Source organism: Acomys minous (genome assembly GCF_964271855.1).
Source record: "Acomys minous genome assembly, chromosome: 2".
Lineage (NCBI taxonomy): Eukaryota > Metazoa > Chordata > Mammalia > Rodentia > Muridae > Acomys > Acomys minous.
The window spans coordinates 118,844,061-118,868,238 of NC_140484.1; the positions used below are offsets into that span (position 1 = coordinate 118,844,061).

At 45.5% G+C, this 24,178-nt stretch overlaps 1 protein-coding gene across 1 annotated transcript in view; it reads left to right on the plus strand.

The window, feature by feature from the left end:
• The first annotated feature begins 879 nt into the window (after positions 1–879).
• The window catches only part of TMC3 (transmembrane channel like 3), a 42,434-nt gene continuing 19,135 nt past the window's right edge, over positions 880–24,178 (plus strand). Inside the window, exons 1-11 of the mRNA XM_084773960.1 lie at positions 880–970; positions 2,102–2,248; positions 7,540–7,615; positions 12,928–13,009; positions 15,294–15,400; positions 16,133–16,231; positions 16,355–16,497; positions 17,884–18,031; positions 18,816–18,859; positions 21,822–21,969; positions 23,435–23,544. Coding sequence (XP_084630086.1) covers positions 882–970; positions 2,102–2,248; positions 7,540–7,615; positions 12,928–13,009; positions 15,294–15,400; positions 16,133–16,231; positions 16,355–16,497; positions 17,884–18,031; positions 18,816–18,859; positions 21,822–21,969; positions 23,435–23,544 — 1,193 coding nt within the window. The 5' untranslated portion in view covers positions 880–881. The remainder of the gene's footprint in view (positions 971–2,101; positions 2,249–7,539; positions 7,616–12,927; positions 13,010–15,293; positions 15,401–16,132; positions 16,232–16,354; positions 16,498–17,883; positions 18,032–18,815; positions 18,860–21,821; positions 21,970–23,434; positions 23,545–24,178) is intronic.

Consider the following 24,178-nt stretch of genomic DNA (forward strand, 5'->3'; position numbering starts at 1 on the left):
GTAGCCCTTAAACAAAAAATTAAAAATTAAAAATTAAAAATAAAAAAATCTTAATTTTTCTCAAACTCTGTTCTATGGGTTCAATCTTTATGCATATTGCTATGTTCATACTTACTACACATAAAACTATAACTAATGTAATTTAGTTGTAATTATCAGAACACGCTAGCCTTTCAGGCTGAAGTAGCATTTCAACAAGTAAACAGGAGTTTACTTGTAAATGGTAGATGGCAAGGAAAACATGGGTAGAACTAAGGCGACTGTGGTCAAATGTAAGTGGGTAAGTCTATAGTGAAAGTAGCCGGATGGTGATGGTACTGTGTTGTCAACGTTTCTGTAAGCTTGGCATCTTTCAAAATACAAAACCAAAAAGATACAGAGGTGGGGAAACAGAGCGCTATTGTCTATGACCAAGTAGGCAGTGTGCTTGCTGTCTTTAAGCCTCTTCTGAAGAGATAAGAATAGGAACGCAGCACCCTGCCTTCTGTGCTCCCTAGCTGTCAACCACAGTAAGATGTAGGTGAGTTCGCAAATCTTTAAATCCTATCTGAGCACTGGAGTTTGTAGATGGGGTTTGGAAAGAACCAAAGCATCCCTAGGCCGCTGGGCCATGCCCCCTCCTGTCCAGATCCCAGCCAATCAATGTGGGCACGCCCACTGCACTGTTACATATGTATGACCCTGCCTGGCCTCCTGGCTTCTTTTCTGCCCCCAGGACCAGACAGAGGCAGGCATTTGCTCCAGCTTCTGAGAGTGGAGAGCAGGTCCACTCTGCAGGCCCCTCTCCGAAAGCTCATTTGCAACAGACCCCCTGCTTGCAGGCTCCCAGCTTCCTAACTCCCTGGCTATCCCCAGGGACCACTGACTGCAGACCAGGCCTCATGAAAGCCTCAAAGGCATCCCAGCGCTACAGAAGCATCCGGAGAAATGCCAGCCAGTGCTACCTCTACCAGGACTCCCTGCTGCTTAGGTGAGTGCCCTGCTGGGTTCTGCAAAATGAATACAGACTTACTTCTGGTGGGGTAGGGGTGGGGGGCGGGGGGTACAAGGGGTCATGTGGAACTGGGGTGGGGTCACAGCAATGCGCAGACAGGGAGACCGCTGCAAGCTACAGTTTCTTGACCAGAGCACCAGGCTCCAAAGCCTGTATCCTGTACTCACTTTGTCGCCCGCCAATTCTACACATGGACTTCATCTGCTAGTCCCTGTTTCCTCAAGTGCCGAAAGAGAGCAGACAGGACGTCTGCCACCTCGGATAAATCAGGTGTCCGTTGGGAAAAGCTTCCGATAAATTAGTAGTGAGCAAGAGTGGGAACAGAATGGGTTAGGTTTCTATCAGGGTTATTTTTTGTTAAATTCTGAAAGCTTCTCTGAGTCTAGAGAAATTTTTCCTTTGAGGAAATAAAAAACAGCTCAGTTAGAATCGGAGAAAATGTTTTCTCTTGCAAAAGCCATAGATTATTCATCTCCTCCTAAAAATGTATTGAGTTACATATTAAGTATTACTAGGGGGAACAGCCCTGTTATTATGTTGAAAAATGGTTCTACAGAGTAGCAATGCCCTGGGGGAGTTTGCCCCATGCTGTCACTTAACTCATTATTGTTTTGTTTACAAAAAACATGGCCTGCTTCTACCTCTCTTGCCTTGTATTTAAAATGAACACAGTGAACCCAGAGACATCTCTAGGTGACACAGGTTTCTGCTTATTTCTTCTACCTTCCAAGTCAAAGGAGGAGGAATCCTGTCTGTAAGCTTTGCTGGTCACCTCGGTGAGCCTGTAGATGACATTATGTCCCGTGTCCAAACTACTGCTCCTTAAGAGTGGAATCAGACACGAGAGCTCCTCTTCCCCTTTCTCCTCTGGCGTCTCTTGCCTTGAGAAGTCACTCTTTTTCACTGACCACTGAAGTAATAGACTCCCACAAATGAGTCTCTCTGGACTGCTGACACTACCAAATTCTCTGACACGGATCCTTACACACACGCACACTATCCAGACGACCCTGAGACAGTGAGGGGCAGAAACTGCACAGGAAAGATGCTCTTCACTGGAACAATTCTGTAATCAGACTCCCTCCACGATGCCCCTTTTCCATTCAGTAACTCCGACGACAGCTTTAATGCTGATGACACAGGAGACACCAGTGACCCAGAACAAATCTTCCAGAATATACAGTTCCAGAAAGATCTGGTGGCAAATATTCGCTGCAGACCCTGGACGATGAGGCAGAAGCTGCGGGCACTGAGGTAAGGGCCTCCACAGCAATCACTGGTAAGAGTGAATGTGTTTTCCAATAACCAACCGCATCCTGCCCATGGAAGGATGAGGTGAAGAGTGATGCAAGGACTCTGACCGTCTTCTTGAATCTGACTCAGAGAAGTCCCAAAGATGCTTGAGGGAGCCATCTAGTCACATACCTGTTATAGTGCATGTGTGTGTGTGTGTGTGTGTGTGTGTGTGTGTGTGTGTGTGGTGTTATATGAGTATGGGGGGTGTGATTGTGTGTGTATGGTGTGTGTGTTGTGTGCGTGTGGGGGTGTGAATTTGGGGGGGGTTGTATGAGTGGGGGGTATGAGAAAGAGTGGGTGGGATGGGGTGAGTGTGTGTGTGTGTGTGCGGTGTGGGTGTCATGAGTGTGTGTGTGTGTGGGTGTCATGAGTGTGTGGGTGTGGGTGTGTTGTGTTATGTTGGTAGACAGTCTGGGGTTTCCAAATACTAGATTTTCACATTATCTCCAAACTCATAGGAGACAGGGTGAGAGTCAAAGAGACATCCACTTAACTTCCATGCTTTTATCTCCCTTGGGAAGGACATCTCTGCAGGAAGCCAGGTTATTGGGATATTTTGAGTCTATTAGAGAGTCTGTCTCAGACATAGTTAACTGCTTAGACTTTGAAGACAGAATCCCTCCCTGAATTCAAATGCTACCTCTTCAGATCTCCCACTCTTTGATACTGAGCAAGTTTCCTAATTGCTCTAGATACAGCATACCCCCCTCATTTCTCTGTCTTTCTGTATGTATCTCTGTCCCTCTGTCTCCCTCTCTCTCTCTCTCTCTCTCTCTCTCTCTCTCTCTCTCTCTCTTTCTCATGGGTTTTCAAGACAGGGTTTCTCTATGTAGCCTTGGCTGTCCCAGACTTGCTTTGTAGACCAGGCCTACCTCCACCTTCTGAGTGCTGGGATTAAAGGTGTGCACCACCACGCCACTAGCATCTTCTCTTTAAAGCTAAAGTTATGGTAAACAGTGACTCCTACCTCCTGTAACAGTGTTGTTGGAAAAATGCCAAGAGCTAGGCATTCAGGTGTTTTCAAAGCCACTGCTAGTGGCACCCCTCAGAACCAGGACCACATACTATGGGAGATGAAGCCAGTCTTCCATGTCCTCTCTCATCTCTGTGACATTGGAATAGAACCCAAAGCTTGCTCGTAGAGTCCATACTCAACCACTGAACAACATCCCAGGTCTCTAGCATTTTAAATATTCAGGCAGCTTGATCCTTTTGTTCACTCAAGTTTGAACTCCTGAAGTTTGAGTGTATTGAACATTAGATGTGCTAAGCACTGTTGGTGTTAGCTTTACATTGAGTATGAAATATTCACACCTAAGAGTGGGGGGTGATTGCCACAGACCCCATAAGGGAAGTTGGCGGTATGGTCTTCATGACCCATGTCGCCTAGGTACCATGAACCAGCAGCATACATTCCTGAGAAAGCAGCCCTATACCTGATGTGCAGGCACCTACTGTATGCCCAGAACTGCGGTCACACGTTGCTCTTCAGGGCGGTTTTTCTAGATGTCAGTGTGCATTGCTTTTCCTTCGTACTTTCTATCTACCAGGCTTGTACGTCATCCTATCAAATCATCCTTTTCTGAGATTTGAGTTCCAGTCTGAGCAGCATGACCCTCAGGCTAAAGACACCCACATTTTCATCTCAGAAGACTAGAACAGATTTCCCTCTGCCCCCTTTCCACGGCTGTTTCTGGATCTCATCATTTCCATTCCTTGAGGGTGGGCAGCACTCTGTCCACTCATCAGACGAGAAGACTGAAGGAGACATTAAGAGAACAGCCTGCGCAGATACAGCCTGCGAGTGCCAAGCTCAGCTTTGAACCTGATACCCGGACTCCCAAGTCCAGGGTCTCTTGTGTTGAGCCATAGGGATTTTATGTAATCTTTGGAACAATTAATTCAAAACTAAATAAGAATAAGTCCTGTAGCCTGGGACAGTGGCACGCACCTGTAATCCCAGCACTCAGGGACACAGAAGTTGGTAGATCTCTGTGAGTTCAAGGTCAGCCTGGTCTACAAAGTGAGTTCAGGACAGCCAAGGCTACACAGAGAAACCCTGCCTTAGAAAATAAAAAACCAAAAACCAAAAACACACACACGCTTTCTCTTTCTCTCTCTCTCTCTCTCTCTCTCTCTCTCTCTCTCTCTCTCTCTCTCTCTCTCTCTCTCTCTCCCCCTCCCTCTCTCTCTCTCTCTGTGTGTGTGTGTGTGTGTGTGTGTGTGTGTGTGTGTGTGTGTGTGTGAAGGGGGGGGCAGCGTGGGTGAGAGATGACCTGTGTGTATACTAGTAGTGGCCAGGAGTCAGTATCAGGCATCTTCCTCTTCTTCTGTTTCTCTCCACTTTATTCTTTGAGACAGAGTCTCTCACTGAACCTGGGGTTCACTATTCTAGCTAGACTCAATGCCTTGTCTCTTCTCCCACCTACCTGGAGCTAGACTTACAAATACATGCTACTGTGCCCAGCTTTTATCTGGGCTGGGTATTCAACCTCACTTTCTCATGCTAATACCATAAGTAATTCACTCCTTTGAGCCATCTCCCCTGCCCCAAGTTAAATCTTTGTAATATTGAGTCCCAAGAGAATAAATGCTTACCATACTTTCAGATGCCTTTAGGAATAAAACACAAACCCAGGTGTCTGGTGGGTTCAGTCCTGCTCCCTGACTCACCAGAGCCCCAAAATGATGGACATGGGTCATGCCTCGAGCTGACAGCAAGGCTCCTTTGTCATCCCCTTGTAACCCACATCTCTTGCCCTTTACCTTGAAAAGCTACTGGAGTGCCACTTCACTAATTGGATCCACCGAGGCTTATCCTGGTGTCTGTGGAGGGTGCAGAAAGCACTAAACCCTGACGGCTTAGATCAAGGAGTGACACCAACACCAGGAAAAGCTGCTAGTCCATGAGGATGCGGCACACACTTGGTTCCTGCTCCTGGGCCTGTGTTATGTGGTCCTCTCCCTCATCTCTTTACACCTGTCATCCTCTACCACACAGCTGCTGTGCCCACTCATCTTTATCACTGCATCTTGGCAGTTAGGTCATCTTTACTGAGTAGGGAGCCCTTCCAGAAACACTTTTTTTTTTCATGTCTGTGCACTGTCCTTGACCTAAAATAAAGGTGCAAAAAAATACATGCAGGGAACAAAGTTACAAATAAGACTATGGAGATGCTTGCTGTTTGACTTTTACAGTATTTTATTTTTTGGAAATGCATACTGTATGTATATATAAAATGTGCCACTAATGTGATGGCCATGGTATGGGGTAGGACATCAACTCTTACTTTTCTGCACTTGTTATTTTGATCAGAGTAGGCCCAGTATGAGTGGTGGGCTACAATAATGAAGGGGGAGACAGGAAGATGAGGAAGTTCAAGGCCATTCTTAGCAATATAACAAGTTCAAGGATAGCCTAGGTCACACAGGAAACACAGTCTCAAAAAAAAACCCCAAAATATAATGAAGGTATCCCTGTTAGTGGAACAGAAGTCTAAAATGCAGATATTGGGGAAGTTATGATTTGAGGAGGTTACCTTTTCTGTGGAAATAGAAATTGACTTGCCCCTTGTGTCTCCTAAAGGAATTCCTTCTAGTGGGTGTTATCAAGAGGATTTGGGGAAGGCAAGTACAGGATATAATGACAGGTTTACTAAATAGACTTGTCAAACCAGCTGACTGACTAACTCTTTAACAGAGACAGTGATCACTAGCTGTGGATGAGCATCTCTGCCGTGGGGTTGGGTATCATTGGGTTATCTGAATGATGAGCATCTCTAAGGGCCTCTGATATCATCCTGGCCCATGGTGCTAACATTCACATTCCAGTCTTGTTATTCATTGGTTATTATGTTAATTGCAACTATCCCAATCAAATCAATCCCTTCTATGTACGTACATGTCGTTACCTGTGTGTGCGTGCATGTGTGTGTGTGTGTGTGTGTGTGTGTGTGTGTGTGTGTGTGTGTGTACATATTGGAAGTTAGAGGACAGCCTCCCGTGCCATGCCTCAGGACCCTTTCAGCCTCATTTTGTGAGACATGGTGTCTCACTTGTCTGGCACCTGCCTCACCAAGCAGGCTAGGTTGGCTCGCCTGTTTCCGTACTGAAATTCCAAGTGGTCACTATCACACCGGCATTTTTATGTGGATTTTGGAGATTGAGCTCATGTTTTAATGCTGCAATGAAAGCATTTTATTGGCTAAATCATTTCTCCAATTCCAAGTTCTCTCCATTTTTTAAGGCCAAGCATTTTCCAGGTGGTAGTGACACACACCATTAATCCCAGCCTTCAGGAGGCAGAGGCAGGTGGATCTCTGAGTTTGAGGCCAGCCCTGGTGTACAGAGTGAGTTCCAGGAGAGCCAGGGCTACACAGAAAAACTCAAAACAAGGACCAAACATGTGTTGTTGGTCATCTGTTGAGACTGGATCAGGTCTATGGCCATGTGAACACAACTTTGTCATACTCATTAACCTGACAGGGCCTGTCACTTGAAGCAGGCTCCTAGAAGGTAGCCGTGGTTTTCATGATTAAAGAACTGACTAGAAGGGGCTGGAAAGATAATAATCTTCCTGATGAACCTGGCTCATTTCCCAGTGCTTACATGACAGCTGGTAATGGTCAGTAGCTGCAGTCTCAGGGGAATCTAACTCCCTGACCTCCACTGGCACTGCACTCATACACATAAAATAAAATAAAATCTCAAGAAATGTAATAAAAATAAATACCTGGAAGAGGCAGGCTGTCAAGTGGAGGAGCTGAGGTATGGGATGGTGGCCACTATCAGAATGCCCAAAGCTGGTGATCCCAACCAGCTTAGGACAAACTTGGAGAAAATCAGTCATAACTAGCTGATATGAACTCACTATTTGCAATCAGTTCATCCATGTAAATGATAAGACAGTTTTAAGATGTGTGTGTGTGTACACCATGGGTGTACAAGTGTCTATGGAGGTCGGAAGGAGGTATCCAGGCCCTTGGAACTATAAGCCACCTTGTGGGTTCTGGGAACAGAACTCAGGCCCTCTGAAAGAGGAGCAAGCACTCTTAACTGCTGGACCATTCTCCAGCCCCTTAAAACAGTTTTAAAGACATTTTTTTCTCATGATCAGAAGTCAGGAAATGAAATATTTTTACCTCTACCCCTGTATCATTTGGTGTTCTTTTCCTGCCACGTCTTCATGTATTTTGAAAACTGATGAATGTGGTAAAGTTGCGGTCACTTTTGTGTCTCTCTTCTCTCAGACGAGCAAAGGAGATCGTGCTGAAGTTTGAAGGGAGGCTGACCAGGACGCGAGGCTACCAAGCAGCAGGAGCAGAGGTAAAGAACAGCCCTGCAGCAGGCCAGCCGCGTTTCCAACTGCCTCTTGAACCCAGCAGCTGCTGTTGCCTCTGTCGCCCCCACATAGGTTAGGAGAATCCATCACTGTTATCTGTAAAACAGGGCATGAGCCAGCACATTTGAGCTCCGCCCAACCTCGACCTGGGTACCACCAGGTATCAGTGGTATAGTATAGATAAGTCTAGTTCTTTAGGGAAAGGAACATTTTGGGGAGTTATCCAGCACCTTCCTGATTCCACCCCATACATACAAGTGCCACTGGCTTAGTCCCCGTATCTGGCTACGTCGTCACGGACTGGCGCTAGCAGTGATTCAGGTGTCCCACCGCTCATCCAATAATCCAAGCTACGGGACTTGATTATTCTTTTTCCTAGGCAGCAGGTTGAAACTATACTTTGAAATCCCTCATCGTCAAAGAGAGTCCATATTTTTTGTAAAATGCGGAAAATCATATCTATACTTCGTCATCCTCAACTTAGTATCTTTCTAAAAAATATATTTAAATCTTAAATCTCATTTAAGACATTAGATAAATATGTAATTTTTATTTAATCTGGTTAACAGCTCTGGTTTTAACTTTTTCCTCCACTTAAAATATTTTTATGTTGACCTATAGTTTCTATGTTTATCATTTTATAGAACTGTTTAATATTCCATCTCACCAATGTCTATTAGTTTTGTTATTCAGCTGCTAAGAGATATTTAAATTGCTTCTAGCTTTTCCTTATTACTAACTCTACAAAGGGCATCTTTGCCATATGTATATTCTCTTGTCCTTTTAAATTCATTTTTAGGTTCAATGTAGGAGCTGTGTCCACCTGAGGTATGGGATGGTGGCCAGTATCAGAATGCCCAAAACTGGTGATCCCAACCAGCTTAGGACAAACTTGGAGAAAATCAGTCATAACTAGCTGATATGAACTCACTATTTGCAATTAGTTAATCCATGTAAATGATAAGATAGTTTTAAGATGTGTGTGTGTGTAGAAAATGTAGAAAACATTGAGTTTGGAGGGTTTTTTTGTTGTTGTTTGGTTGGTTGGTTGGTTTTGGGTTTTTGTTTTTTTGGTTTTTTTTTTTTTTTTTTTTTTGGTTGGTTGGTTGGCTTTTATTTTTTGTTTTATGGGGGGGAGGTTGGTTCTTGGTAAATATTATAAATTATTTTCCAAAGTCTTGACATTTATATTATCATGCAAAAAATTAAATAATTGACCTGGCCTTATAACATCTGCACAATTGTTGCATGTTATATTTTAAGTTTATTAATTAAACAGGAAAAATGCAAATACATTCTTATTAAATTTTCTGAAACAAAAATATTCTTAGTAAATCTCAAATTAAGGCTGGTTATTAACTTTCTATGTCTAAGAATTATTTTTAAAAATCCTCCAAGGTTAGGCATTGGTGTGCTTCCTTCTCACTCTTCAGAGACTTCTTCTTGTTTTATGACCAAAATAATTTCTGACTCCTTACGCCAGCTGCACTGAAAGAGAGTTGATGAGATAAAGATCCAGAACAAAATCTTCTCCCTATATTCTCGTGTACTTCTGATCTGTGCTAGTGTTCTATAAGCCATATGAGATGCTGAGGGAAATGGTTTCCAATAATACGAAACCTTGCATTGCTTGACTTCAGACAGCCCATAATTCTCTCTCTCTCTCTCTCTCTCTCTCTCTCTCTCTCTCTCTCTCTCTCTCTCTCTCTGTGTGTGTGTGTGTGTGTGTGTGTGTGTGTGTGTGTGTGTCTGTGTGTCTGTGTGTCTGTGTGTGTGAGTGAAACATTTTAGCATCATCCAATTCACTATGGATAAAAAAAAAAGCATAATCTTACTTAAGGTGAAACTACATTAACAGGCTAGGTGTGGTGACACATGTCTGTAATCCCAGCCCTTGGGAGACTGAGACAGAAAGATTTAAAGTTTGAGGCCAGCCTGGGCTACAAAGCAAAACTCTGACCAAAACGTATTTAAAAGATGGAGATCACTTATAGGAGAGGTATTCTGATTTATCAGAAGAAGGGTTTTGTAGCAAAAAAAAAAAAAAAAAAAGTAGCCCAAATTTTCTGCCTTACTTGGACATTATCTAGTTCTTATTGGGTATGTTAGTTACTGTTACTGTTGCTGTGATAAAACACCAGGTGAGGCTATGAGCACTCACACCTCACTCCCGGTGACCATACCTCTTCCAGCAAGGCTGCATAACTAACTCCCCAAATGGCGTCACCAACTGGGGACCAAGTGTTCAAATACCTGAGCCTGTGGGGGACATTTGTCACTTAAACCACCACAGAGGCTGCAAGTCTCCAGCTCCTTCAGCGTTGCCCATGCCTGAGGTAAAGGACGTGGTCTTCCAGTTAAGCTTAGTTTGGGGCATAGAGATGGTAACTGCCGCTCCAGTCTACTTGCTAAATATGGCTGTGTATCCCACTCAGTGGCAGCTCAGGTGCATCCTTGGAAGCTAGACCATCCCAGCCTCCCAGCATGGAAGAGCCTTGGCACCCAGCACTGGCAAGTGCCCATCTAGGGCACAGACTTGCTTGTGGTTCGCTTTGCTGCACAGGGATGCCATCTCTTCCTCAGTTGGCACTTCTGCTTACACTCTGCCCAGCAAGAAAACACAGCCTGGGGGGCTCCAGCCTCTTTGGGAATTAAGCATTCTTCTCAGGAAATACCATGCGTGCTGTTTTAACAGTTAGCTCAGGTGGATAAGAGCTCCCCATGCCAAAAAAAAAAAAAAAAAAAAAAAAAAAAAGGCAAATTTACTAGGTAAAATAATTTACCAAATGACCCAAACTTACCAATTACCAGAATTTCCTAGCCAAAATAAAGTTACCAAAACCCGGTAATCCAAGCCCACAGTTGCAACTTAGTTCATGTAATATTGGTGGAGTTTTGTTTTGTTTTCTTTTTTTTCCCCCATCCATTTTTACTTAGCTTTTAAGACCTTGGCCCAGTCTAGTTTCTTAGATCTCCTCCTGTGGGGGGTCCAGGAAGGTTGGGTAATCACTAGAGAAGCATGGGATGTCTTGCCCATGCCTTACCTAATGGTGGTCATAAACAAATCACTGTTTCCAATCACGTTTGTTTCTAAGATTATTAGCATATGCTAATTATATATACATGGGTTTCACCTTTTGATCATATTCACTCACTATTACTCTCTCTTGTCCCCCTTTTACCCCGCTGATCCCTTCATGTCCCCAGGTGGAGCTTCTACTCTCATGTCTCTTGTTTGCTCATAAATCAGCAAGTTGAACTAAGTTAATTATATTAACATGGGCTTATTTACAGGAGCATGAGCAACTTCCCAGAGGCAACATGCCCCAAACCCCACCCCCGCCACCCAGCAATCATTAACTGCCTATAGACCCTAAAGGACAGGAACAGCAGCCTCCTGACCCCTACTCCAGCAGCAGTCCTTGGTTGTCTGTGAGCCGTAAAGGAGGGGCAGGAGCTGGTTAAGTCCTTCCTCCCTCCCTGATGCTCCTTGGTAGGCCCAGTCCTATAGGTAATCACAGCCACCACTCAGAGTGGGAAAGTGCAGTGGCCAGGCTGCACCTGGAAGGCAGCATTCCAGGACTTTCCACCCTATGCCTGCTTCTAGGAGGCCCTTTTAGGTAGAGCTCTCGTTACCAAATACCACTTACGTATGGGGAAGCTGGCTTCTCAAACCTCATACTGGTAGGAAGGTTACACCTCTCACCTACACAGCTCCCCTGATTTAGCCTGTTTCACGCACTGAAATCCTCAGACAATTAACATTGGGGAAAAGACTGGGTGCCAATCACCGAGCCCCACTGCTCCTTCTACAGATGAGCCAATGGCTGCCGAGGGTTACAAAAGAACTTTGTACAGTGAACACTAGAGCTCAGCTCTCTGGACTCCTGCCCTGGGCTTCTTTGATTTAGGACTTTAAAACAGTGTGGAGACTCCATGTTTATTAAGCTCCCGCCTTTGCTGAAGGAAGTTTTGAGCAGCCTTGCCTCAGGGGTCCTAGGGACAAGAAGGGCCAGAAAGTTTGTATTTTCCAGCTCTGGGTATAAGGCAGATGTGCCAAATGCTGATGATGCCAGGCAGACATATGGAAATTGCAAGAGAGACCAGTGACCCTAGCAAGGAGAATTCAGAGACAGACATATTTCTTCCTGGCTACTCACATGCAGTCCATGTAATTGCTCACGGGAGTAGCGGCTGTCTTTGGCTTGGCTCTCAGATCATGAGCTGAAGACAATTCCAACTTCTGATAAACCTCAGATTTCCATGTGCAAGCAGCCGTCTGGCCTCAGCAGACGCATCCAGAATGACATTACCCCGTGAGCCTGTGTCAGGGCCGTGTGTCGTCTTGCAGTTGGGAATGCAATAATCACATTTGTGGTTCTTCCTTGTGCAATGATATCATTTGCTTCCAACACAAACCAGGACTGTTTGTGTGTTAGAATGCACAACCTGCCAATTTTGCCGGAGAGCAGAGCTGGCCTGGGCCACATTCTGCTTTACTCTCCTTTGAGAAAGTCATGGTTTTATACTCTTGGCCATTGTGTGATAAGTCCAGGAGACAAAATTCCCAAGCTTATTCTTGGCAGCTTCAGCGAGGACAGGGGCTGAGAAATGTCTTATAGGATGTGAAATGCATCTATGGTGGAGCTAATTTTCAGGGAAGATTCTAGTCTTTCAACTGGGGTGCAAGTAGAATCATTGGGGGGAGCTGGTGAATCAAATCGATCCATAGTCTCCACTCAAAGGGCTACTGGGGTTCTGTGGCTGGCTCAAGTGGGTACCCTGAGATACCATTCCTCATGTGATGTCCACGTTCCTAGCCCTCTACCCATGAATAAGGCAGACTGTGGCCCAAAAGAATATAGTTTTCGGGGCTGGGCTGTAGCTCAGTTGGGAAAGCGGCTGCCTAGCATGTACAAAGTCCCGATCTCAATCAGCATCACGGAAACTGGATATGCTGGGGTCCCCACACATGGGTGGTAGTGACAGCAGGGTCAGAAGTTTGAGGTTATCCTTAGGTACGTAGTGAACATGAAGCCAGTCCAGAATTCATCAGATTCCATCTCCAAAAAAGGAAGGCTGACGCGATAGCTCAAAGTGCAAGCCATATGTATACTGCCTGGTCAGGACACAGGCAAGATAAAGGGCTACTTTATTCTTGGAGATGCTTCATGGCATGAGAAGCCATAATTAAAGGGTATGTCTGGGAGCCCCTCCTGCACCCAGAACTCCAGAGCCCTAGCTATTGCCGAGGTTATGAATGAGAAGTTTTCTAATCATGGCCTCTCCTGTCTAGCTCTGGCGGAAATGCGCTCGTCTGGCCTGTAACTTTGTGGTCATCTTCATCCCCTGGGAAATGAGGATAAAGAAAATTGAGAGTAAGTATCTTCTAGAAGAACGTAGGCACCGTACGGCTGTGGCCAGCCATGGCCTGAGAGTCTGATAGGTCTTGGCTGTCATGGAGCAGAATCAGCCCAGGGCACTTGTGCAGCTAGAGGCCCTGTTCATGTGGGACACAGAGATGAGGTCCTAGTGCCCTCACCACCTCCCGGGATGGGAAGAGTCCCTGTGACGCCTTTCCACACCCCTCCACTGCCCCATGTTCATTCCCAGCTCAGTCGGTCAGCCAGACAGCGGACTCTGAAGGATCAGTGAAAAGTGCAAGGATAAAATAGTGACTTCAAGACATAAACGTGGAAATGTATGTTTCACAGAATAGACTGTAAGAATTTAGAAAGTACATGCTAAAAATAAACAGATCATACCCCAAGTCCCTGTCTTTACCGCCTCCCACCACACACAGAGGAATGAAGAAGCTTTAAAAAGTCCCAAAGAAAACCATGAAGTTGGAGCCAAGATGGCGGTGTTCTTCTGAAGAGACAGGGGAACAGTTTTGGGTTTTGTTTTTGTTGTTGTTGTTGTTGTTGTTGTTGTTGTTGTTGTTTTTGGTTTTTTGGAAGTTGTAGACTCTCTCAAAAGCCAGCTCCTGACTTTAATACAATTCTACAACATGCTCAGTGTATTGCATAGAGCCCTTGATCAAATGGCCATAAAATGCAAAGATAAAAACATCCAAAAGATAAATGTAGTGATAAGAGTAAGAAAATAGGCTGGAGAGATGGCTCAGAGGTTAAGAACACTGGCTGCTCTTCCAAAGGTCCTGAGTTCAATTCCCAGCAACCATATGGTGGCTCTCAGCCATCTATAATGAGATCTGGTGCCCTCTTCTGCTGTGCAGGCAGAACACTGTATACAAAACAAATAAATAAATCTTTAAAAAAAAAAGAGTAAGAAAATAGTCCTGAAAAATTGCATGACCAAAATGTTAAAATAAAATACATTATTAAAAGCTAAACAAGCAAGCAGCGTGGTGCAGTGTAGGAACTGACCAGCTTTAAAGACTAGGCAAGCATTTCCTAAACAGGAGTTTCTGTATGGTCTTTCTGCACCCCACTGTTACTGGTCAACAGAGATCACTCTGTAAACATTGCTGAGACCCTTGGCTTAGCCAATTCAAAAAGGAAATATCTCTCTCATTTTAATCTTACACTGAATATATGAATGTATGATCAGAAATCATGAAAATCGTTAGAGAAAATATGAGAAATTACATCTTAACCTGGAGACCTGTTTGACCACTAAAGCAAATGGAGGAAACTGTCTAGAAAATTGCCTTTTCATTTAATTATTGGAAAAATAGTTTTTAAAAATTTGTGTGCGTGGGTGTGTTGCCTACATGTATGTGTCTGCACACCACATGTGTGTATTGTCCACAGAGGCCAAAAGAGGCTCACAGATAGCAGTGAGCCACCATATGACTCTGAGACTCATACCCACCCAAGTCCTCTGAAAGAGCAGCCAGCGCTCTTACCCACTGAGCCACCTCGCTAGCCTCAGAATATATATATATATAATCAGGGCTGGAGAGATGGCTCAGAGGTTAGAGCACTGGCTGTTCTTCCAAAGGTCCTGAGTTCAATTCCCAGCAACCACGTGGTGGCTCACAACCATCTGTAATGAGATCTGGTGCCTTCTTCTGGCATACAGATGTACATGCAGGCAGAACACTGTATACATAATAATAAATAAATCTTTTTTTAAAAAAATCAAAAGCTAGATGGAAAGTTAGAAAACACATTTCCAACATTTCACTAGAGTTAAATGTTCTCTTAACTTTAAATTTAGAGGAAGTAAGTGAACACAGAGCATTTACATACCCTTTATCTGGCTCCCCCAGTTAACACCATGATAGTTTTAATGTTGAAATTAAGACATAGGGCCTGAGAGAAATCTTGGGAAATGCTAAGTAATGCAAAATAGGAGGAAAGTATATGAAACCCTTCTGGGTTGCTAACAATTCCAAAACATACATGACTCAGTAAATTTGACTCACCCTAATAGCTGAGCACAGCACATAGATTGTCAGTATTTTTGGTAAACTAGAGCTGGTCTTTCTGTATGTAGAGCCAGAGGCCAGGCACAGGATGCTGACCCAGCTAAGCTGGGCATGGTGGGGTGGGGCAGGGGACAAGGATGACAGGGCACCAATATAGCATCGCTCTTCCTGTGTGTGTTGCTGGCCAAGGTGAACGACAGTGACGCTGGGTGTGGCCTTTCTGCACCATGAGGGTTGAGCACAGCCACTCTGCCCTCTTTCCATAGGTCACTTCGGATCTGGCGTGGCCTCCTACTTCATCTTCCTGAGGTGGTTATTCGGAATTAACATAGTACTCACTATGATGACTGGTGCGTTTGTTGTCATTCCCGAGGTAAGTGTTGTCCCAGGAGCTGGGAGGGGCAAGGCGTAAAGAACAGGTGGTTGCTGCTACCTGCTGCTCTCACTGTTGTACTAGGAAGGCTAGGTAGGATATGGCAAGCTTTCTGCCAAAGAACACAGTGATTGTGTCAGACTCAGTCACCACTACTCAAATTCACCGTGAATCCCAAAAGGCTTGAGCACTGGCAGAGACCAGTGAGGGCAGCTGAAATCTGAATTTCATATCATGGTGTTTTTCTTTTTGATTATTTTCCCCAACCACTTAATGATGTTTAAAAAAAAAGAAAACATTCATATCCATATCGCCTCCATGCTAATTTGCCTGCCCAGTATTCCAACTGAACTCCATCCTTATAAACAGAGCCATTCACTCCCTCAAGGTATAAGAGGTCCAGGGGCCTCATCAACAGTGCATAGATTGTCAGTATTTTTGGTAAGCTAGAGCTGGTCTTTCTGTATGTAGCGCCAGAGGCCAGGCACAGGATGCTGACCCCTTGTATTTCCTCAAGTGGGCTTACACAGCAACAGTACAGGCAGGCACACACTAATCAGATGAAAGAAAACTCAGGCACACGTTACTTTCCCATTGAAGAGAATCAAGCAAAAATCTACCGCAGCCCTAGAGATGCCATCGTGGCATCTGGACAGACACATGTGGACCCACCATTCCTTTTATCTGGTCCTCTAGCCTGAAGAAACATAACAACCCTTCCTCTCTCATCAGCTGATTGCAGGCCAGCCCTTTGGAAGTACAGTCAGCAAGACCATCCCCCGGGAGCAGGTCATGTCTGCACAAGATCTGGACACTGTCTGGTCCCTGGGGGTAAGGCCAATGTTGGCTACACCCAGGCCATTGCAGGGCGTGGGGGAGAGGGGGAAAGAGTGGCTGAAAGGGCTACAGTTCTGGGACTTGGAAATCAGAAACACCTCAGTACTCTCTTTGCAGGGCTACCTTCAGTATTCCGTCCTATTCTACGGGTACTATGGAAGAGAGAGGCGGATCGGGAGGGCTGGCTACCGCCTGCCCTTGGCTTATTTCCTGGTCGGGATGGCAGTGTTTGCTTACAGCTTCATCATTCTCTTAAAAAAGTATGACTGTCAATTTCTCAAAAACCATGTCCAGAGTTAGGTTAGTACGTGTGTGATCTTGCCTTATCTTGTCAATAGGCTTGCTAAAGTTAAGAGTCACTGTAGCCATTTTGGAGAGGAAGAGACCAAGGCTCAAGAGTTACACTCATTTTAGCCAGCACTTACCGTACTGTGACTACTTTGTGCAAGGCTCTGTGAGGGGGTCTGATTTAGATGTCATAGCTGCACTAATAAGATATGAGCAGTGATGTCTAGGTGACTAGGGGTGATAAAAAAGCAAACAGCTCTTTGGTTGTATGTTTATGTGAGACCAACTATAAAGCATCCCACTTACATGCCTCCTATTCATTATTGAGAGAAGGTCACAGTATAAAAGAAATTAACCTAGCTAGAGTTAAGTGTCCTGCAATGTACCACTGTGAGCTCCACCAACTTCACCCAGAGCTCTGTGGCAATTCACTTTTCCTCTGTGCATACATTGGCCCAGAAAAGCACCAAGCTCCTTTTCAGGTTAACGTTCTATGTTTCTGTATAAAGCTCAAGGTGGGGAGGTGCAGAGTTCACAAAGCAGCCTAGAGAAGCCCTGGCCCCCATTGCTTCCATGTTTGTCTTTGGACATCATTACCGCGCCCCCTGGTGGCCGGGTAGCAAAGTGCACATAGAGGTGCTTGAGATCAGAAACTACATAGCAAATAAATAGGCAAACCCACAAACTTTGAAGAGACGTACAGTGACTTGGAAAGGCTCTTCAGATGACCAAAGGCTCTCCAGCTTAGCTGCTGTTGGCCTTGAGACACCACCAGAACAACTTTAACCCTTTACTAGGTGGTACTCTTTAAAAGCAACTCAGAGCAGATGTGAGCAAGAGATGTAACTGGGAAAGAAGGCCAAAGCTTATTACCAGAGAAATGGCCTAAAAGACAGAGAGGGATTTCTCCCGCCTTCAAAAATATACAAAAATGTCCCATGGAGGAGAGAGTTGGCAGTTCTTGGGGATCCCATGGGGAGCAATTACCATAGGCAGAAGCTTCAGGCACACAGCGTCAGCCCAGAGGGAAGGGGAGGCCTGTAGCATCACAGCTGCAGACATGAGACCTCCATGGACAAGCACACCTCACTGGCCACCACAGCGCTGGTGGTGTGCGATCACATGATGGACTCACGTGTTGATTACCGTTGCCCTTTACACACAGATGAAAAGATGAGCTGAGGGGCCAAGTGTGACTAAAGTCCAGCCAGTGACTCTGCTCACAAGCAGAGACTGAGGAGCTATGTAGCACAGCTTTACCCAGGTCACACAAACGCTCCATGTCCATTTGTGGCGCCATGGAGGGAGTGATCTCACCCCTGAGATTCACTCCTCATGTACTGGGGCCTCTCTTGCAGAATGGCTAAGAACTCCCGCACCAGCCTGGCCAGTGCTTCCAATGAAAACTACACCTTCTGCTGGCGGGTGTTTTGTGCCTGGGATTACCTCATAGGAAACCCAGAGGCTGCAGAGAGCAAAACAGCCGCCATAGTGAACAGCATCAGGGTGAGTGAAGGGGGCCGGACACCAAGACAGTCAGCGCCCCCTGCTGGCCAAGCCAGCACTGCTCCCTTCCTTCCCAGACTGGCAACAGGCTCAAATAAAATATATTAAAAAAAAAAAAAAAAAAAAAAAAAGTGAACGTAACCGGAAATGCACCTCAAGAACCCACAGGATATGAGAACAAAAGCTCCATATGTCTCTTTATTTCTGTGTATTGTTTCATGGTCTTAAACTTCTTATTTGTGTATGTTTAATAATTTATACAACAGACTAAAATCTATAAATGAATAAGTACGTCTACATTATACATATAAGTTTTTTTTATCTTTAACTTACAAGTCAATGTGATCAAAATCAGTCAGAGTTTTGGGTCATCTGAATGTCACAGGCAACCAAAATACAGGGAAACTATTCTGAGAGAGAAAACACTTCCATCATTCAAAGTGTCACAGCCTTTCTCTGCTTTCTTTCCTCCTAATCTTAATTCTTCTGCTTAAGTAAGTATTAGATGATTGGTATCTAATTTGTTGCTATCAGTAGAAACTTATATAAGAAAGTCATAGATGTTGATGATAAGATTGAGATAATAGATCAGGGGTTTTTTTTGTTTGTTTTTGTTTTCAGCACCAGGCTGGCCTCACACTTAGTATGTAGCCAAGAGTGACTGGGTCCTCCTAAGGCCTGAGATTACAGGGTGTGCCATCGTACCCAGTTGGATAAATTATTCTAGTGATTATAATTGATTATTATGCTAAGCTTCTAATGCCGTGTGTAATTTTCCTCCAAGGAAGCCATACTGGAAGAGCAAGAAAAGAAAAAACACAAAAACATGTAAGTATTAATATGCCCATTAATTTTTGCCTCATTTGGTAAAAAAGTTATCTTATTTTCATAATTGTTAGGCAGCTACTCTTTCCTCATAATGTCAATCTCCTTAGCAATGTGACCTGGGGGAACCTCCTCCTTTCCACAGCAGCCTTCAGGGTTGCTTCCTCCTTTGGGACCTGCTAAAACTGGACAGGAGGTCTGAAACGGACCGCTTTCCTGTTCTTTTCCTTACATAATTAAATAGCTATTTTTAGTAACAATTTCTAGTTTGCTAAGTGAAGGGAACACATGAGTGTAGTTAGGACTAATTTTATTTAGAAACAAACCTCTGAGTGCCTAAGAGGCAAAGAGCATCCTGCCACTACCACAGTCTTCGTGGATGATTTCCTGGGGGCTCCATTTGTCGCGAGGTCTTTAAACAGAAACCCACTGCAAGGGCATTGCCACCAAGGGGTGACAGTCCTGTCCTCAGTAAAGCAGACACCTCCACTTGCCTCACGTCATTGCTGATTTCATAGTCCTTCTGGGAATGCTGGGAGCAGGGGCGGTGCTGGAAAGAACTGCACACAGGCATCTGGGAGAGGTGAGTTCTAGCCCTCCCTGGCATAAACCCGGTGACCCAGAGAGCTGACCCACAACCTTTTGGACTTACATTTCCTCTCCGTTGAAACGGCAGGATGGGGTCCACCAGGTCTCTCAGAGGCCAGAGAACAAGCCCCGACAGGCACCTACAGTCCCTGAAAGCACTGACATCAGTTTGCATTAGCATCCCTGGCACTGAGATGCACAGTCTGTATCTTTAGCAATATCTAATCAAATTATTTAAATGATCCCTGGCGTTTGAAAATGATGGCCACCTTTAAGTTCACTCTTGATCCAAGAGGGCTTATCCAACAATTCACTGCTGGTGAACCAAGGAGGAACTAGTTTTCTCAATCTTCTTCCACAAACCCTGGTCTCAGTCCTCTTCTTCAGAGGAAGGCAGACATATACCAGGTACTCAGGACCATGACAGAAACAGAGAAAGAGGACAGTTTACTCCAGGCCAGTATGGCTTTACTGGTGTAATCATCAGGAAAGATGTCCGGTGCTTGGCCGTGAGGAGCCAGCCTCTGTATCCTCTGTTACATTCCCCCTAACTGGTGTCTTCTGAGTAGTCACCTGGCCATGGTGACAGTGTGCTCTGGAGGCGAGAGCCTACCTCACTCAGTTTTTTCTACCCCAGTGCTCCACAGTTCTGGGCCTATGGTGTTTTCCTTCCAGAATGAGGAGTAGCCATGTCATTTAGCACACTAGGTTTTCTTTTCGTACCTGGAAGATGTCATTCGCCAATCCATTTAGGAATCAGCTTCTTTTTATGCATATGAAGGGCAAAATGTACATAAAGGGAATTATCTTGACATGCCCAAGCTCCCCCGCAGTGAGACTTCCTGGGAGGAGTGATTCAATTCTTATGTGCCCTTTCAAATCATCTGGGCCCCTTCTCCTGGCAGAGCTGAGCAAGTTGGCTTGTACGTGGCATAGCAACCCCGACATTGCTCTGAGCAGCTCTCACAAGGTCCTGGTCCACACTCATGTACTGTTGTCTATAGTCTGGATACGCTCTGGAGAGAGTGCCCATGGATTCACCCAGGGCCACAGGAAATGGAGTGGGTGCCTCTCTCTCTCTCTCTCTCTCTCTCTCTCTCTCTCTCTCTCTCTCTCTCTCTAATGCTGGGTATTTGGGGAGCAGTCCACTGCCTTGAGAAAGCATCCAGGTGCCTGGAGCTGTGGCCAGCCCCGTCACTCACCCTCATGGTGATGGCTCGCCTGACCTCCCCTCCCCCGACCATCACTCCTGTTTACTGGAATTCTTTCCCAAGTCAACTGCAGACAAGCAAGCCTTTACCTAGAACTCTGGTTTCAGAGAAACCAGGCTAAGGCTGGCCCTGAAAAAATGGGCAGAAGAAAAGGCTCTGGGAACAGACCAGCCGGTCAGCTTCCCAGGACTTAGGAAAGTGGATATGATCTATGTAAATTCCAGAATTACTAATGATTTCCAAATCTTCTCACGCCATCAGAGGCTTTTGGGAAGTGAGACCAAACACGGGAAGGAATGTTCCCAAATCCCGTCTCATGGTGGCTGAGCTTCTTGGTTACCTCCTGGCTCATGGGACACATATTTATTAAGCACTTAGCTGTGCTGAGGGCTGTGGACACAGGGATGAGAAAGACCGAGGAGTCTGTGATCCCTCCCCCTCCAGGGGAAAGATAACTAGCAACCAAGTAAATATCTGAGAGATGCCAAACTCACGGTGTGGAGTGATGGCAGATTCACCAACTGTCGTCTGAAAGACAGAGGGCCAGGCTTTCTCCCCTCCCATTCCTCTTTGCTGGGAACTTTGTATGAATTCTGTCTGTATCACAGGACTCTGTGTGGGGGGGTATGGGGGGGAGGGTATGTATATATTGGTTAGTGTATGTGGGAATACATATGCTCATGGATGCCAGAAGTAGATACCAGGCGTCCTTCCTCAATTCTGTCTACCTTCATGGCTTAAGACCTGAAGTTCATCAATTTGACTAGCCTTGCTGGCCAATGAGTTTCAGGGATCTGCCTGTCCCTGCCTCCCCAAAACTAAGTGCTGGTGCTACAGGCATCCTCCACCTTGGCTGGGCATATTTTAAATGTGAGCTCACGCCTGCATGACAAGAACTTTGCAGCTGTGTCATCTCCCCAGGCCTGTGGGATTCCAATTTTAAGTGACAAACCTCAAACTGAAACCCACATACTTGGATCCTAAAACCAATGTTTAGTGGTTTTTTTGTCCCAAGCTGCCGGCTGGCCAAATTTACAACTGTTGATCTCCGGAAAATGAGAAGTTGGGGTGAGGGTGGGGGGAGGAGCAGAGAGGCCCAGAAGCAGGGGAAAGATCCCCTCCCCAAGTCCCACCATCTGCATCCTGGTCCTGCTTCTCTCTTGCAGGGCAGTGACTGTCTGCCTGAGAATCATCGCCAACATCCTGGTGCTCCTCTCACTGGCTGGGAGCATCTACCTCATCTACTTTGTGGTGGACCGGTCCCAGAAACTGGAGCAGTCAAAGAAGGAGCTGACACTTTGGGAAAAGAATGAGGTACCCAGAGGCCAGCAGTTAGGCTTTATAAAGCAAATGCTATTGGGGGTGGGGGGTGGGGGATGGCAGCATTGCCTTCTCATAGGTGAATTAGATAGGAAGCTCTCTAGAAATGAGGATAGCCTGCTAGCTCTAGATGAGAGTAGGAGTCTCCAGCTCTGGTAGCATCAGGTCCTGGTGAGATAGCTAGAAGACCTTGGCTGAAGAACTCCTCCAGGCATTCACACTGACCCTTATGGTTCAACTCTGCCAACCTAACTTCTGTTCCTACACGTCCACAGTCTCAGGCATGAACTCCACACACAGACCTGCATCGGTAACCATGCTGACCCACAGTGTGCGCCTCAAACCCCACTCGCTGCCTCCATCCCATTGAGGTCATTTCCAAAACCAGCCACACAAACTGTTCATGTATTGAACAACAACCCCCGCAACATGCACACACACACAGACACACACACACACACACACACACACACACAGCTAAGTGCTTAATAAGGGAACATTCCCTCCCATGTTTGGTCTCACTTCCCAAAAGCCTCTGATGGTGTGAGAAGATGTGGAAATAATTTTTTATCCACAAATAGAAAAGTACCAAGTAGGGGGTTAGGGAGAATTTCAGAATTTCTAATATTTCTGTGACTGTTGTCCTGAGCATTTGGCCCAATTTGCCTGCCAAGATTTGAAAGACAAAAATAGCTCCAAACCACCTTTCAGATTACTCTGATTAAAAACAAAAACAAAGAACAAAAGACAAAAACAAAAAACCCGACTAGCATCCATTTTAAAAGCAGTTAGAAGGGCATTCACCTGTCCTGCCTATGTTCACCTGTGCTTAGTTGTTTCCTAGAACTGAGATTATACCAGGTAGTCTTTCTCACATCTCCTTTCATTTTATGCCAATTATGTGGGTTAAGTAAATCTGTACCTTTTTGCACACTTACAAAGTGGCAGACCTTTTAACATCTGCTCAGAAATCATTTCTTAATTTAGCTCAAACATCTTGGATAACAGCTTAAACTCCTCTCTTCTGCCTAAGTCCAGACAAACAAGAGCCAGGCATGGCGCTCCGGATAATTAATCCCCAGCGTACAGAGGGATATTCAATTACCTCTCTGCCTTCCCCTTTCTGATCGCAATAAGTACAATTATTTCCATCCTCCACCCAAGGTCAGGGAGGTATAAATACAATGAGATAGTGGTTGGCAAATGTGACAGAAATAGGACTGAATCCCAGTCGGCATGCTTACGTAACCCTAAAGGAGAGTTCCAGAAAGGAACACCCCATGGTGGAGTGGTGGTAGCTCTGAGGAAAAAAGGGGGGCTATGGTTCAGAGACCAGGGGAGGTTTATGAACAGGGGCTCAGTGTCCCCATGAACTACCATTCACATCGGTAGGTGGCCAAATACATAACCAGATGTGGATGAGAGATTTGGGATGAGGAAGCATGTTCTCTCTCCATAGGTGAGCGTGGTGGTCTCTCTTGTCACCATGCTAGCACCATCTGCCTTCGACCTCATCGCCGCCTTGGAGATGTACCACCCACGAACGACTCTGCGCTTCCAGTTAGCAAGGTATATAGATAGCATCCTGGTGGGAGGAGCCTCAAGGTGGCTCATCAGCCTCGCGGTGCATCAACAGAGGGACAGAATCCCTGCAGAGCTAAAGCATGCTTCCTTTTCCTCCACACTTGGCATAGAGATTTCCCTAGGGACATAGTGCAAGAAAAGCTGGGCGCAGTAGGAATGAAAGGGGAGGAGCCAGGGAAGGAGAGAACAGAATGGTGCAGACAACACAGCTGGAGTTACGGGTAATGAAGAAAAGGAAGCAGAGAAAGAGGAGGAGGGACGGAGAGGAAGAAGGGGGAAGCTGACAGGAAAAGCAGACGCAGAAGAGCAGCAAGATGATGGAATGCATGTCTGGTTTCCCTCGTTATTGAATTCCCTCTGTGGTTTGACTCTGAGTGGTGAAATAGCCCTTCATTGTTTGCCAGACATGAGAAAGGCAGCCCGTACCCAGCACAAGCTATATAATGCTATGGGATATACCAAGGCAGCCAGTGGATGCCACAGCAAATACCATCAACAGATGTGGCGTAAGCAGACTGAGTCCAGGGGAACATCCCAAGACTGCCTCCGGGAGAGCTAGAGCCATGTTCATGTCTAGCAGGGGTTTTGTGGACATCTTTCTGAAAACCTGCTTTTCTTC